The 16311-nt window shown below is 40.6% G+C and overlaps 1 protein-coding gene across 1 annotated transcript in view; it reads right to left on the bottom strand.

Annotated features, from left to right (window-relative positions):
- The window catches only part of LAMA3 (laminin subunit alpha 3), a 181878-nt gene that overhangs the window by 44623 nt on the left and 120944 nt on the right, over positions 1–16311 (bottom strand). Inside the window, exons 38-43 of the mRNA XM_075062974.1 lie at positions 15610–15693; positions 13605–13835; positions 8992–9105; positions 5789–5898; positions 1935–2015; positions 132–238 (exon numbers count right to left, since the gene is read on the bottom strand). Of these exons, the coding sequence (XP_074919075.1) occupies positions 132–238; positions 1935–2015; positions 5789–5898; positions 8992–9105; positions 13605–13835; positions 15610–15693 (727 nt within the window). The remainder of the gene's footprint in view (positions 1–131; positions 239–1934; positions 2016–5788; positions 5899–8991; positions 9106–13604; positions 13836–15609; positions 15694–16311) is intronic.

Genomic DNA, 16311 nt, shown 5'->3' with positions numbered 1-16311 from the left:
TAACTGCTATTAAATATGAACTATATTTCTCATCGGTTTTCCCTTACATTCAGTTGTATCAAAACTCTTCCATTCCTTCACTGAAAGCCAGAAATTAGTATTCAACAAATTGTCTGTCTACCCTTACATACCTCCAGTAAGACGATCACAGCTAACCAGCTGACCATTATTATTACAATTACACTTCTGACAGTAACCTCCGTATTTTAGTGGATTCCCAAAATATCCCGGAGCGCAGCTAGACAAAAGAAATATAGGTATGTTATTAAATACTTGAAATTGCTTCCATCCCTTTTCTAACATATATTTTCATTTAATAAAATCCTAGCCTTCCTTATATACATAAAACTATAAAATGTTATATATAAAACTACAAAAATATATAACATTTTTTTTGAGCTATGCCTGCAAATCATGTTGCCTAGTATTGTGATCTTGTCAGATCTCATGCGCCAAACAGAATCACGCTGAACAGGAAACCTGCAAGTAGGCGCTAAAGGAAATGGTGCCAGTGAGTCACAAAGGTGTACCCTTCCTTCTGATTCAGCACTGAACCAAGGCTACAGCATTCTGTTAAGGGACACTATGCAGCTGCTGGTGCTGTCTTTCAGCTGAGATATCACAATTTCTTGGCTATTTGTAATTAAAGATTCTTTGGCACCATTTGTAAGAGATGGGGTGTAGTCCATGTGTGCTGGTCAGATTCCAACTCAGACAATTACATTCTGCAAACTTAAATTCCCCCAGCACTTTAAACTGAATAAGATATTCTTCACTTTCTATTTTAAATTGTTGTGTAGTTTGTGCTACTAAACTATTGCACTGTTTTAACCCAGAAGTGTCTGCAGTAAGACACACTGGGCTCATTTAGGATGAAGGGCAATATGTAGTTGTAACATGATCACCTATTCAGAGAAGTGTGCACATTCCTTCTAAATCACTGAAGATGAAAGGTGAAGTAAACAAACTAATGCATAAGAAGAAAAGGGAAAATGTTTTTCAACTGGAAACAGAACAAAATAAGTGGGGCTATTATTGTTATTACAACAAATGGTACACACAATAAGACTATTGGTTAACTGCTCCTTTTGATAAAATCAGTATATACCAGTTATATATGCTGAAGACAAATTATTCATTTATTTCTGTTCTCTATAGTGTGTATGATAAGTTACTCTCAGCTGTGCAATTAGTACAGCACCCAGCGCACTATATACACAGACAAGATTAGGGTATGGAACAGCTTCCATATGAGGAGAGGTTTAAAAGACTGGGACTTTACAGCTTGGAAAAGAGATGACTAATGGGGGATCTGATAAAGGTCTATTAAATCTTGATTGGTGTGGAGAAGTAAATAAGGAAATATTATTTACTCCTTCACATAACACAGGAACTAGGGGTCACTGAATAAAATTAATAGGCAGCAGGTTTAAAAAAACAAAAGGAAGTATTTCTTCACACAACGCACAGTCAACCTGTGGAACCCTTTGCCAGGGGATGTTGTGAAGGCCAAAACTACAAGGTTAAAAAGAGAACTAGATAAGTTCATGGAGGATAGGTCCATCAATGGCTATTTGCCAGGATGGGCAGGGGTACACCACCACACTCTGAGTGTCTGTATCTTCTGTTCACCAGAAGCTGGGAATGGATGACAGAGGATGGATCACTTGACAAGATACTAGGCTAGATGGACCATTGGTCTGACCCAGTATGGCTGTTCTTACATTCTTCTGACAGATATTTATGTCTATATAGTTACCTAATTATACATGCATGCATATCACACACAATATATATAAATACATACACAGTATTCTGCAGCAACATGCTTAGTAAATATTCTAGTAAATAAATTAGGTAAATAAAAAGGCATGTATGGAGAGATACTCTTTTTACTGTCCATCTGAAAAGGCTTTAAGAGACAAGACACTTACCTTTCACAATGTACTCCAGTATAGCCTTCTTTGCAGAAACATTGAACTTCTTCACCATTTGCCACACAGCCAGTTGCAAAACTGTGAGAAGATTAAAAAAAAATTTATTTTCACAAAAGCATAATGAAGCTGTTCAGATTAGTTAGAATAGGGGCCAGATAACTTTCAGGAATACAGGGTAATTTGGTGGTATAAATAACCAATGATATAGTTTAACAATCACAAGACAAATTACAGCAAATTATCCATTGATGCTTCAAATTCTTCTGCTAAATTCACTTCTTGGCTATTTTAAATACATTCCTGCCCTTCTAGATAGAACAAAATAGCTTATTCTGGAAAGGAATGCATACAACAAATCTTCTTAACAATAAGATTGTGAAATAAAAAGGTCTATGCAGATATTATTTTACTATGCAAGAACCAACAGTTAAGTGCTAAAACAGCTCTTTGTTGATTGTGTAGCCCTTTCCTACTTATACATAGAAGATTTTCGTCTTATTTTAAATGAATTTCAAGGGATAACATCAATGTTTATTATACTTCTAGGTATATATAAATATTATCAATGTATTTCACATAAAATAGAAATTAAACAACATCACATACAAATTATTTAAATGTAATTAATATAATAGTCAAGGTTCATATAAGATTTCAAAGTAAAATCACAATATTAATTTCTTAGCATGGATAGCAAAATATTTCTATGAAAGAAAAAAAGTCCCCCAAAGTTCTAAAGTTCCCATGTAAACATAGTAATTTAATTGATGGCTCAACAGTTCTAATATAAAATCCTGTCCTTCCCTCACCCCACATGGAAATCATCACAGTGTCTTGTGCTGACAGTTGTTCTTGAAAGGTTTAGAGCAGTGGTGGGCAACCTGTGGCCTCTCAGGGTAAATCCGCTGGTGGGTCGCAAGACAGTTTGTTTGCACGGCCACCCACAGCTCCCAATAGACACGGTTTGCCGTTCCTGGCCAATGGGATGTGGGGAAGTGGCACGGGCAGGGTCAATGAAAACACTGTCTTGCACCCGCCAATGGATTACCCTGACGGGCCAGGTTGCTCACCACTGGTTTAGAGCCCACACAAGCTAAATCCACTTTTCCTATAATTGACATTTTTATTTATAATAATTATTTAAAACAACAATTTAAAAATCAGTGGGGATTGATAATTCTTGCTATAAATTTTCCTCTGCATTTGAAATGTTTAAAAAGAGTATTAAGGAAGAAGGAACTGATCAGCTATGCAGATGTCCAATGCACCCACAAAACTAAGAACTTGCTAGGAATGGTACCTAATACTAATTTCCTTTTTGCATCGAGGTAGTAGAGAGGTGCACAACCCAAAAGGGAGCTCTGGGAGTGATGGTACCTCTTGAGCTCCCTAGTACACAGACGGAGAACTCATGTTGGACCATGCCTACTCTTCCTGACATACCTAGCTAGCTTCAAGGTCCATTGTAGAGGGACTACTATTGCTTGGCTGTAGGATGGGTGTGTGCGATGGAGATAGCCTACTCGTGCTCCTTCCATCTTTTGACCATTCACCTGGGCCATAAGCACCTGGATATAGTAATCTGGTCTACGAAAGACTGGAATCAAATACCCTTTCCCCCACCTACCCTTCCAAAAAATATATATTGCTCTTACTTTGGAGGAAAAGTGGATGACTCCACCAATGCTAGGTGGAACATTCCCTGTCCAGAGAATGGTAGCTTTTAGATCAATATGGACTTATGAATTGAATGCAGGTTTCATGGTTTCCCCAATTATCTTAGCACTCTTAAAATGAAAGATGAACAAAAATATGTTCAGCTGACCTCAGGCAAACACCTGCAGAAGACGTCAATGCCGTCAGGAACAGATCCATCAAAGAATTCTCTGATATATGAAAAGCCTGTTTACTGCTTACCAGTTAAAAATCTCTTACTTAAGGCTATCTAGCCTCTGCCTCTGCACCTGGCAAATAATGTGTAATAGTCTTAGCAATACAGAGCTTAGGTTTTATTAGAGCTATTATTTTTTCTTTATCTGAAGACACACATATTTTCACATTTTAGCACTGAGCAATCACCACAAACAGGTGGCTCAAAACAATATGCATTTACAGCCCATTTTACTGCTAGTGACTTTAAAAATCTAGTAACATTCTTAAGATCCTAGTAAATATAACTGTTTCTCACCATTCAGTACTGTTTACTGAGCTGCAGTTTGGTGAGTATGTTTGCACTTGTACGTATGTTTCATCTGCCAAGCTAGTAGAATCTTTCAAATATAGTCAGACCAACATAAATCCACTTACATGTTTACAAGCTTTAATTATTTTTCTGAGTGTGGACTTTACAAAACACTAAATCTCTCTGCACTCACACAAAGGCTTGTTCCCTCATAGCCAATTATCTCCTCTCTGGTTTGGACACTAAACGGGTCAGCAAAAATAATTTCCATGCCATGTCTCAGGAATACGGCTTCACTAGCACAGAAAGCGGGCATGGATTGCAAAGGAGAAATTCCTATTGAAAACACGTGCTTTCAACAGCTAATGGAATACAGTAACTCCTCACTTAACATCCTCCTGCTTAATGTTGTTTCAAAGTTACGTCGCTGCTCAGTTAGGGAACATGCTCATTTAAAGTTGTGAATGCTCCCTTATAAAGTCGTTTGGCTGCCTGCTCTATCCCCTGCTTATAAGATTCTGTGGAAGAGCAGCGACTTTACAAGGGAGCATTGCACAAGTTCATCTTCTCCGCCTCTTCCTCCTCCCTCCCAGCGCTTCCCCCACTTAGGACTTTCTTGGAGGGAGGGAGAGGAGTGGGTAAGCACTGCGTCTCCATTCCTACCCCTCTCTCCCAGAAAGTCCTAAGCATGAAGTGCTGGGAGGAGCAGGGAAGCGTCATGTCTCCACTCCTCCCCCTCCCTCCCAGAAAATCCTAAGCGCAAAGTGCTGGGAGGGAGGGGTAGGAGCAGGGAAGTGCTATGTCTCCACTCCTGCCCCTCCCTCCCAGAAAGTCCTAAGCTCTGCCAAACAGTTGTTTGGCAGCGCTTAGGACTTTCGGGAGGGGAAGCGGGGATGCAGCGTACTTTGGAGAGGAAGTGGAGTGGGGGTGGGAAGAGGTGGACCTGGAGTGGAGCAGGAATGGGAAGAGGTGGGCCTGTAGCATCCCTCGGCAAAGTCAGAGCCTGTTCTTCTCCGGGGAAGCTGCTGCTGCTACTGCGAAGGTGCTTCCTAGCATCCTTGCCTGCAGTGGGCTTTGCTTGTGTGATGTACACCAGGGGTACTTCCCATCCACATAATGCCTTTTGACTGCCCCCCCCAAATTTCCTTGGAACCTAACCCCCCGCGTTTACACTAAATCTTATGGGAAAATTGGATTCACTTAACGTCATTTCACTTAAAGCTGCATTTTTCAGAAACATAACTACAATGTTAAGCGAGAAGTTACTGTACATGAAAGCTCTGGGAAACATTGACATGTACGGGGACAGATGCCGCATACAGCTCATAAACAAAACAGGTACCACCCCTGCAATTCACTGCACATGCGTGCACCACTGTGCCTGTGCAGAGCCCCACCAAAGAAGAGGGTTACCCCGGTGCTCCGCGGGGAGCCCTTGTGCAGTCAATTGCAGGATCAGGGCTACAGTTAGAATCTTGAACTTATTAAAAAAAAACCAGTGACATAAGTTACAGCACTTAGTTATTATTGTGCGTATGGCACTAGCGCCTAGATGACCCAACCAAGACTGAGACTCCAAGCACAGAGTAAAACACAGTCTCTATCTACTTACCATAAATAACTTCCACCCTCTATACCTTTTTTAACTTGACACTATATTGTACAATACCTGTTTGTGTAAGGACAAGAGCACACCCTACAGGAACCTTGACTGGCATCGCCGAAATAACCTTCTTTACAACGGTCACATTTCTCCCCAGCAGTATTATGTTGACAGCCCTTAAAAATGAAACAAGACAATTAACTGTGGCCTAACTTTGTAGTGTTTATTATCATTACCACTAGGAAATTATAGCTGATCTGTTCTAAACCTCCGAGAGTGTATTTTTTTTCACCCCCAGTTAGGCATTTATTGCAAAACAGCCTATGCTACAGAAATAAATTTGTTCTGCCCATTGTCTAGTTGTAGGGAGCACATTTTTCCACTACTAGCTGAGGACAAACAGACTAAGTAAATACTATTAAACTTATTTTAACAGGATACTCAAAGCAGCAGTGCAGTTGCTTAATAAGCGTGGTCTCTTACGCGTGTATCTATCTTGATATTTTGAGTGAACCCACTAAAAATTCACTAGGTCTGAATGTAACTTTAAATTTTGCATTTTAATGTATATTACAAAATATGGGAAATTATGAACAGTTTTAAAAACACACATTTAATTGAGCCAGATACACTTCCTCGCTAAGTCCCAGGAAATTCACTTTAAAAGTAGTCTGCTTAATAGATTCAGTTAAAATTTTAATTTCATGTATGCTTCCCAATATGCATGTAATTTGTATTTAATTTACTAATTGGAATGAACAATTAATGAATAATGAATGCTGAGAAAACAAATCTAACTGCCGTAGCCAACTATTCCATGATAAGACTCCAGAGAATAAAATCTCATTTTAGAGACGTTCTTATTCCCATTAGTGTCAATGAGTCATGTGTGTGTATTTGGTGGGCAAGTGGGACATTGCTTTTGGCTTCAACTAAAATTTTTATACACAAAAATAATTGTTAATTTACAGCTGAAGTTGTTCAAACTCATTTTCCAGCAGACATAGAAATCCAGGAAATTACCAATAAAGCCAATATTTGCATCCAGATTGATCTCCAATCACATACCCTACCATCTAAGCATCATAAACCTCTAAAACACTCATACTCCTCTGCTCCACAGCCATACCATCTTAGCACTCCGATGTACAATCTATGTCAGCAGTGCACACATTCAGTTCCTAACAGTCAAATGCACAATCTGATCTCTGACATCTGCATTAAGATGCCGCTATACCAGGGGTGAAAGTAGAAATAGGGACTTACCGGTACGGGGCTGGGTTGGGGTCGGCTCTGGCCCCCAGAAGGGGCGGGGCCTTTGGTGGAAGGGGGGCTCACAGCCAGCCTTGGCCTGCCCTCTACTGGTAAGTGTCCTCCCCTTCCCCTGTCGGGGTAGCAGTGGCAGCCGGGGGCTCTAGCAGTAGTTTAAAGGGCCCAGGGCTTGGCCGCTGCTACCGCTCCAGGCCCTTTAAACCGCTGCCAGAGCCCCCAGCAGCCGCTTCTACCCCAGGGCTCCGGGGGCTATTTAAAGCGCCCAGAACTCTGCTGCCTCTACTGCCCCGGCCCTTTAAATAGCCCCCGGAGCCCTGGGGTAGCGGCGGCTGGGCTCCGGCGGCTATTTAAAGGGCCCAGGGCAGTAGAGGCACCAGGAGCCCTGGCCCTTTAAATAACCCATGGAGCCCCACTGCTGCTACCCCAGGGCTCCAGTGGCGGGGCTCTGGCAGCAATTTAAAGGGCCTGGGGCTCCAGACGCTGCTAGGAGACTCCCCTACAATGAGAGTGGGCAGGCTTTGGCAGGAAACTGGGCTGTTGGGGGAAAAACAATTGGTGGAAAAAGAGTTCAGGGAGCACAACGGAGAGTGCACAAATGTTTTGATGTCTGCCCCAGGCTCCCCGTACAGACAGACAAACCCCACCCAATGGGGTCAGAAGCTGGTAACTCTGGGCCTGATCTAAAGCCCACTGAAGTCAATAGATAGACTTCTATCTACTACAATGGGTTCTGTGAGTGTCCTCTACACCAAGTTTTCCTGCGTGACTTTGTTCATATAGTTTGTCCCTAGGGTAGGGGATGTTTTATCTCAACATATTCAGAAGTTAATTGTGCTTGCACCTAAATGACATATTTTAGGCTAAAAAACTGAAGTTTACACTTTTCAGCCTCATCTTGAACTGATCTAAACATCCTCATCTCTATCTTTCTGCTGCAGTGCTTTCCTGTCATGGCCTGTCCTGTCTCCTAGTGAAGCACATTGTGAGTCATTCCCTGGAACATGCTGAACTGTCTCATAACTAACATTTAACCAAAAGGATTTGTTGAAACAAAGTCAAAGGGTATTGCATATTGCAAAGGAATGTGCTGCAGGCAGAAAGAATTAATAACTTACAAAAAATAAACGGGAAAATAAATCATGAAAGAGAATTTGGCAAGGTGTTTGTTTACATAAAAAGAGTGCAGTTAAGAATTAGCAAAAATTTTCAAGTTGGAATTTTTCAGAATAAACCATAAAAACTAAGGTGTTATTTAACTGTCAAGAATATAAACTAGAAAAACACAGTAGGCCAAATTTCATGCTCACACAACCACTGGGGTTCCTTGACTTCAGTGGCGTTATTTCAGACTTAAAATGCTTATCTAGGAGCAGACTTCACCCCCCTGTACCTACAGTTCAATTGCAGATTTGTAATTTATCTAACTTCTCTCCTGCTAGCCCAATCCTGTCTTCTCCAGTACATATTATCCGTGTAATTGTAATCTAAGATTTGTTTTGCAAAATGAGCAAGCAAACAGTGTCTTCTTTTTTCAATAATGTAATTATTTATTTGAATATGGGGTCAGCTCCTGCAAACCCTTATGTGCATAGTGCTACGGACTACCCATGAGAGTAAAAGTTTGAGAGACTGGACTCTATAAGATAACTAAGGCCATGACCCTGCAAACACTTACCCATGTGCTTAACTGAGGAGACTGGGGTAGCCTGGGACAACTGGAGTTGTGGGAAGAGGCACGGGAGAAATGTGGAATGAAGACTGAATGAAACTACTGACCTGTCCTAAGTTAAGCATGTGAAAATGTTTGCAGGATTGGGACCAAAATGCATACACAGTAAAAAATTCAGGTATTACAATTCAGGCAAAGAATTGAACTAGTTACACATGAATCATTTTGTGGCAATAATGAAGAAAGGAATGCTATGTATTCCACAGTTCAGTAAAGAAGTGGATATTCTGCTTTTCTACATTAGTTTCAACAATATTGTTTTACTTACAATACATATTCCAGAACCATCCTGGCATCTATTTGAATTTCCATTGCAATTGCAGGGTACACAGCGTCCTGTAAATAATCCTTTATTCTCACGATAAAATCCAGGACTACATTCCTATTAAGTATACAGGAAAATATACATGTTAAATAAAAGTGGGGGAAAGAAGGATTCCACAGCCTCCACAGGCTACAAAGGTCAGTATTTTAAAATCTGTTGGCCACACCCAGAAAACTATAGTAGAAAATGTTTCCTGATAGGCTTTTTTTTGGGGAGCAAATTGTTACTTTCTTAATAATTATTATTATTTTAGCTTATAAAGTAGCATCGGAGCTGATGATAGGGACTCCAGCTGTGTATCAGCTTGTGGCCAATCATTTCAAACAATTTTATAAAAATAATGCAGCTTTCAAAGTTGGATTGTATCAGACAGGCTTTGGGGGTTGGGTTTGGTAATAGACAAGTGAGTTTCTTTCTACAGAGGTCTGCTGGCCAAACCACAGAATCATGGTGGGGGGTGGGGGGTAGAGGAATATACCATTATTCGAGCCCATGAACTATTAAAGCACTTGGGCCCTGATTCTGCAAACACTTATGCATGTTCTCACCTTTATGCCATTGATTTAAATGGGACTATTCACAGTACTCAAATTAACCATGAGCATAAGTATTTGCAGGATCAACGCCTTGATGAGTAGCTGCACTGGTGCTCCCTTATTCCGGCATGGGTATTCCATCATCCTGACCCTCACAGAAGACCACTGAGCAAGACATTTCCTGCGGCTAGCAAAGGGGTCTAGAATTTGGCCTTTAAACAGCAGCCACAGAAGACATTAATGTAGATTTATACCAGAAGGTTCTGGAAGGGCTGCCTATAGGCGCTTCATATGTTACAATGGTTACATAAAATCTTAGTGCCCAGATAACTACAGCGTATTCTTTAGAAACACTTCCCGTGTGGTAACTTCTATATTAACTCGTCATGATTTCCAAAATTATTCCACCTGAAGCTATATGAAGCCACGTTTAGGCAGAGTGAGACAAGGTTCCAAAATATGCAGCAGTTTGATTTTAAAGTACAGGTTTGTCCTAGGGAGCAGTGACACATGAAAAGAATGTTCAGTCACTGAAAGCACGTGAGCAGAATCTGTACTGTATGTCAGATCAATCAGTCAGTTTTAAGTAGGGAAACAGAGGAGCTGAACTGGAGAAAGATAATGAAAAGGAAGCAAGAGACATCTGTCAGCATCTAAATGGTATAGGCTAATACTGCTAACTAATATGTTGAGATCAGGTCATTACTGGCATGGGAACAGAAGCAGGGAGGGTGAAAAGAGCTTTCTCCACTATTTGAGCCTCTTTATGCATGGACCAGTCTTAACTGCAGTACCTGTGTTCTTCTGACTGCTCCCTGGGGGGGCCTTCTGGAGTACTAGGCACCCCAAAAATGGCATGGCATGGTCCTTCTCCCTAACCCTTCCTCACTGGGAGCTGAACTGGCTGACTGTACAGGAGATCACGTGCTACATCCTTCTAAGAGGTGGTGGGGGAGTGTGATACCTGGGGCACACCGTGCTTTCCAAAATGCCTCCAGGAGCTACCCCTCAGGCAGTGCAGCTCTGTACAGTCCCCATCAGGCCTGTGCCTAAAGGACAGAATCTGGCCCAACACATATTTAATAAAATAAGTGGCATGTGAACTACAAATCCTGCAAATTCTTGCTCAAATGAGTTGTGCCATTGAGCTCCATGGGACACTCACGGGAGTAAAGGTTAGCAGAATCAGGCCATACACCGTAGTCTAAGGTGCTTTAGGCATGAGTATTGATGAAAGATTCTGAATGAGAATTAGGAATTTATTAAACATACATTTGGCAGAGAAAAACCTCAGCTTCGCAGCAGCACAAGGATTTTAACAGAATACTGCAATAAAAGTTGTTGATGTTTAAACAATGAGAGTTCACCTGTGATCTGTTAGAAATTCCACCCTCGCTTTCAGTGGTATGTGAGATTAATGTAATTAAATGTACATAAGGCCTGATCCTGCACCATTTAAATCAATATGAGTTTTAATATTGACTTCACTGGGAGCAAGGGCTGAACCCATAATTTGCCCCACTCTGACTTTTTTCAGATACATTTTAATAAATGCAGGGACCTATTCTTCCTGGATTTATACATTATAGCCAACAGGCAACCAGTATTCCTGCTTTCTGAGGAGACTAGCCACCTCAACATTTGAAATAGCTCAACCAATAGAAATATACCTTTACAAGGATTATTTATCACAAGTACCTTACAGGCAAAGCAAAAAAGAATATATCTACTTTATTAGTGTATCCACATGAATTTGAACAAATCTATGCTTATAACATTAGTATGAGGATTCTGAATTTCCTCTTTCAGTTTTTACTCTCTTTACATTTAAAATTTGTAACAACATTAACATACACACTGGAGTACTGAAGCACTCTGATTTGAGGACAACTGTCACCGCAGCTTCATTTTGCAATATTCACCTCTTATGAACAAAAATCTCTTAACCACTCAAAAGTCAAACAGAAGCTGTTATACACTCTGGCTGTTTGTGGACAGTGGTAAACAACCTACAAGAAAGATCATCCGTGTACTATCGGTAGTAATGTAATTCAAGGTTAGGAGATTCGCATTCTTATTGTTTGAATTTCAAGAACTCCATAACTCAGTGAGAAAGAAAGGAAGAAAGAAAGATTACCTCTTTTGGTTTAAAATCCAAATGAGTTTGTTGCTGCTGACCTCTGCCCTGCAGGTGAGGAAATGCTACCCTCTGTTGTATATCTTGTCCCAAGCAATGCCCCAGAGCTATTAATAGGACAACTGGCCATCCTATGTTCTTTGGCCTCTGTATTTCGGTCGTCATTCTGCTTAGCTCTTAGCTTGGCTGTTCACGTACAGTATTCTTTCACTACTCAAACCTTCTCTTATACTCCGCCTTACTGTTCGGCTTCTGACTCAGATAAGTGAGGCTGTATGCTGCGATGGACCCCACCTTTAAACTTGATACATGAGTCAGGTTGTACAGCACAAACAACAGTTCCTGAGGTTAAACGACTATGCTGTAGCTCCTGTAAGTTTATGTATAGCTAATGTAAGGTGTGGCAGGCATCACCTTCTCCCCACCTAACACAGTCAGACAGAGCTAGACGATTAGAACAGTAAATCATAGATTGAGTAATACTGCAAAAACGTGAAGGGCTTATGAGCTACATAAAGTCCATGGTTTGACTGCTACCTTTGGGCTATGTATTTTCCTCCGTGCAGGGGAGGAAAAACAGATAATATAAAGGCAGCACATTGCAGGTGGTGGAGTGGGAATGGGAGAATTTCAGTCTGTATTAAATGCAAGTCCCAGTGTGCTAATCAGTTGGATTTCATGTGTAGTGCAGAGCACTGAGTGCATGAAAAACAATTTCTGAAAATATTTTCAAAATGATATTCAGCAAACAATGCCCTATTACTATGGCCAGGAGCCAAAAATGAAAGACCCAGACCAATACTCAATGCAGCTAGTTCAATCAGTCTCTCTGTGGCTGTTCTGCTCCATTCACTACTCTTTCATTCTCATTTTAAGATGTATTGTTTACAGGTTAGTATAGTAACTGCTACTTTAACTCTTAAGCATTTTTGACAGATCCCAAGCAAGTAACTAATTCTATACTTTCTGTGCAATCTGTTCCTTGTTTCTCACTTACATATTTCACTCTGTTCCCAAGTGTCTGGGTAGTCAGCATATTATCATTACCAAGAATGGGACCCAGGTCTCTAGAGTCTCCAGTCAAGGTCTGAAGTTTAAAGCTTTGCCTCTGCTGCTACTGTACAATACAGTCCACTTAGATAGGTTCATAGATTTTAAGGCCAAAAGGGATCAATATGGTTATCTAGTATGGATCTCCTACCTAATACAGGCACTAGAATTTAACCCTGTAATTCCTGCATTAAGCCCATAAATTGTTTGAGCTCTCTTTCATAGCATATCTCTTAGAAAGACATCCAGTCTTGATGCAAAAATCTCAAGCGATGGAGAATCTTAGGTGAGTTCCAGTGGATAATTATTCTCACTGTTAAAAATATACAAATAATTTCTAGTGTGAATCTGTCTTGCTTCAGCTTCTAGCCACTGTATCTCATTATGCCTTTGTGTGCTAAATTAAAGAGTCCTCTATTATCAGAAATCTTCCCCCCATGTATGTACTTATAGACCATGCAAGTCAACACTTAACTTTCTCTTGGATAAGCCAATTAGACTGATCTACTTTAGTCATGACGGAAAATATTATTCATATAACACACACACTTTATACATGCATAGTCGCAGCTAAAAGGAGCACAAATTCCACAGAAGGTATCTAATTCACGCAATGAAAGGATTTTAAGCCCTGATCCTCAAAGGGAGTTAGATGCCTAAATACCTCTGAGGATCTGGGCCTTAGCTATCAAAACTTTACATAAACTTACCTACAAAGTGCTTAAAATTAACCAGTACTGCTAAGGATTAGTCTTTTTTCTCTAACTAAATCAATACAGTTGTGAGCAACGTATCAAGAATGACACAATGAGGAGGCAAAGAAAATTTCCTACCTGACATGAGTCACCCACATAGTCAGGGGGACAGGAGCATGTCTCTACATTGTATGCAATGCTTCCACTTCCTGTACTTGTGGCTTCTTCCAGCCCAACCTCACCCAGGGTTAACCTCTGACTCTCTGTGTAGTAAAGACCTCTGATGTGTAAGCCATCTAGTCTAGACAGGATCATCATCAGTTCTTCTCTAGATACCAGGTTATTGTTGCTCGCATGTCTGAAGTTTCCCTGTACATTAATGATATAAAATAAATATGGCTCTGGGGTGAGTTAACCTTCAATTAGCTTGGTGGAAACAGACACTGCAACAAAAAGGGAGGATGGTAACAGAAAACAATCACCTAGCACCACTTTCTGCAGACTCAGGGAAGGGAGGGTGAAACAGATGTGAGGAACGTGAGTAGCAGGTATGTAAAGAAATGAAGGGTGGGAAAAGGAATGGGGGAACATTAAGAAGGGACATAAGAAATCCATATACACACTTTGTATATTTGCTAGCCAAGCAACTGAGACTATGTATCCGCCCCAATTCACTACAGAAACCTGTGAGGGAAGTCTGGAAGTCAGCTGGAGAGCAGTAGAGAAAGAGCACTGGTAGGGATGTCTCCTCCAGGAAGAAAGGAGCTGATTAAGCATTTTTGGTGGTTGGGGAATGTCAATCAATGATTCAAGGAACAGGAGATGTTTTTGGTGCCTGGAAGCCAACAGTAGAAGGAAATGTTGCCACACAGAGTTGTTGAAGTAGAGTGAGACTCTGTAGGAAGTGGACCTGTGTAATGAGAGGCCTGGACTTGACATGACTCACCACAATCTTGTGTATCGATTTAGCATAACTCACAGCCATTTCAGCCACCATAGTTTGGAAACAAAACTATAGAGTCAGGGGAATTCGGTCTTGGCGTAGGCAGACAGATAGAAAAGCATTAGCTGCAGATGCAGCCCTATTAACAGGAGATAGATATATATTCACAAAGTTAAGCAAATGGGAGAGAATGGACAAACTAACCTTGCATTTCTGTAATTTCTTCCCGATAATAAAAAAGTATGAGGTTGTGCTGTTTCAAGTGTATCCCACTAACAAAGCATAAAGACAAGGAGACCTTGAGAAGTTATTACTAACTTCAAAAAGTGTAAAAGCTAATGAGTAGGCTGTCTCAGGCATGTGAACCCCTGTATTGTGAAAATGAAGGTTAGTGTTTTTTGCATAGCTATGTTTTAAGTAAAATAATTAGTTAAGTCATAGATAAGAGAGAACCTCATTTTAACTATATAATGAGGGTCAGAAAAGAAGCACTTTGGAACTTAATTCCGGGATGCACCTCCAGATCAAAGCTGCCTGAACTTTTAACCCCTGCATGATCAGACTGCGTAGACGCTGGAGTCCCAGACGACATAACCATGACTGGCCATGGGAGATGTCTATCTGTTTTATTGGGAGTGGAGAGCATAAGATGCTTGGCATGTGTATTCTGTTGATTTGTTGCTAATTGTTAATAAATACTTGTATATATTTAAGGATATTCACTGTGTGAGGACTCTTTCATTAGGAAAAGGCCTCACAGGCCCATAGAAACCTGAGTCCACCGGGAATGGATGTTAGCCCTGAGCCCACAGAGGGGTAAAGTTGGGTCCTGTATGCCCTGAATACCCACACTGAGCTTCTATCCCTGGAGACAGTCTGATCTTCCACCTAAGCAAAATGATTCACTTGGCTACATGCACTGCTCTAGAGAATCAAGCCTTCCATGAGTTGGAGGGTTTCCAAGATGGGATATCACCCAAAACACCATTCCGAGAAGTAATTTTTAAGGAGGCACCCATTATCATATCAATCTTCCTGCCTACTTCTAGCCAAAAGGATTGTATCTTGGGACTATTCCAAAACCTGTAACCAGTGTGACTCCAGGAGAACCACATCTCCAGCAGCTGCCTGTTTTGACTATGCCGATGCACTCTAACCTATGCGATGAAATCTTAAAACTATTCCATTTACATTTCTTACCTCAACTAGCTGCAAACGGCCGTAATACTGTCGGTCAGGCAATGGGTTGTTAGGATCCACATAAACTATTTTCATTTGCTGACCCTGTGTAAGAATAATGCTTTCATGCTGAAATTTGAATACTTTTAATGTTAATTGATATGCAGTATAAGTTGCTGAAGCACAGTAATTCTGTCATTCAGCAGATACAAACTTAAGTTGCCATACTTTAATGGTATTCACTATGACAACAAAAAGATGCACTTTTGGGTGAGGATGGGGAGGGAAGTATAAACAAAATATGACCCAGAAAAATTTCTGACCGTCAATCCTGATGCAGTTGGAGAGTCAGATCAGATATTATTACAATGCCCTATGCAACATATTTCTCAGCCAGCACATTAGAAGGTTGGATTAAAATTAAAGATGAGCTGAAGAAGCTGTATTCAGATTCCCACCAAGTTTAAGCTACACTCTGAGTTTGTATTTGATAGCATGGAAATCTCTTGAGAACAGATATTCTTGTAAGATTTTAGCTGCATTTGAACCAGAAAGAAAATGCCCTCCTAGTTTTGTGCCAGGTTCAGACACGAGGATTTAAATGACAAATTTAAAAATCTAACTTTGGCCCATTGCTAGTTAAATTCAAATCTGGTTGACCTGAAGTATATTTCTACCCCATTCAGCAAAATCTAATGCTTATGCTTAACTTTACACAGATAA

The sequence above is a fragment of the Chelonoidis abingdonii genome, chromosome 2 (assembly GCF_003597395.2).
Source record: "Chelonoidis abingdonii isolate Lonesome George chromosome 2, CheloAbing_2.0, whole genome shotgun sequence".
Lineage (NCBI taxonomy): Eukaryota > Metazoa > Chordata > Testudines > Testudinidae > Chelonoidis > Chelonoidis abingdonii.
This window is presented reverse-complemented; position numbering and strand designations above follow the sequence as displayed.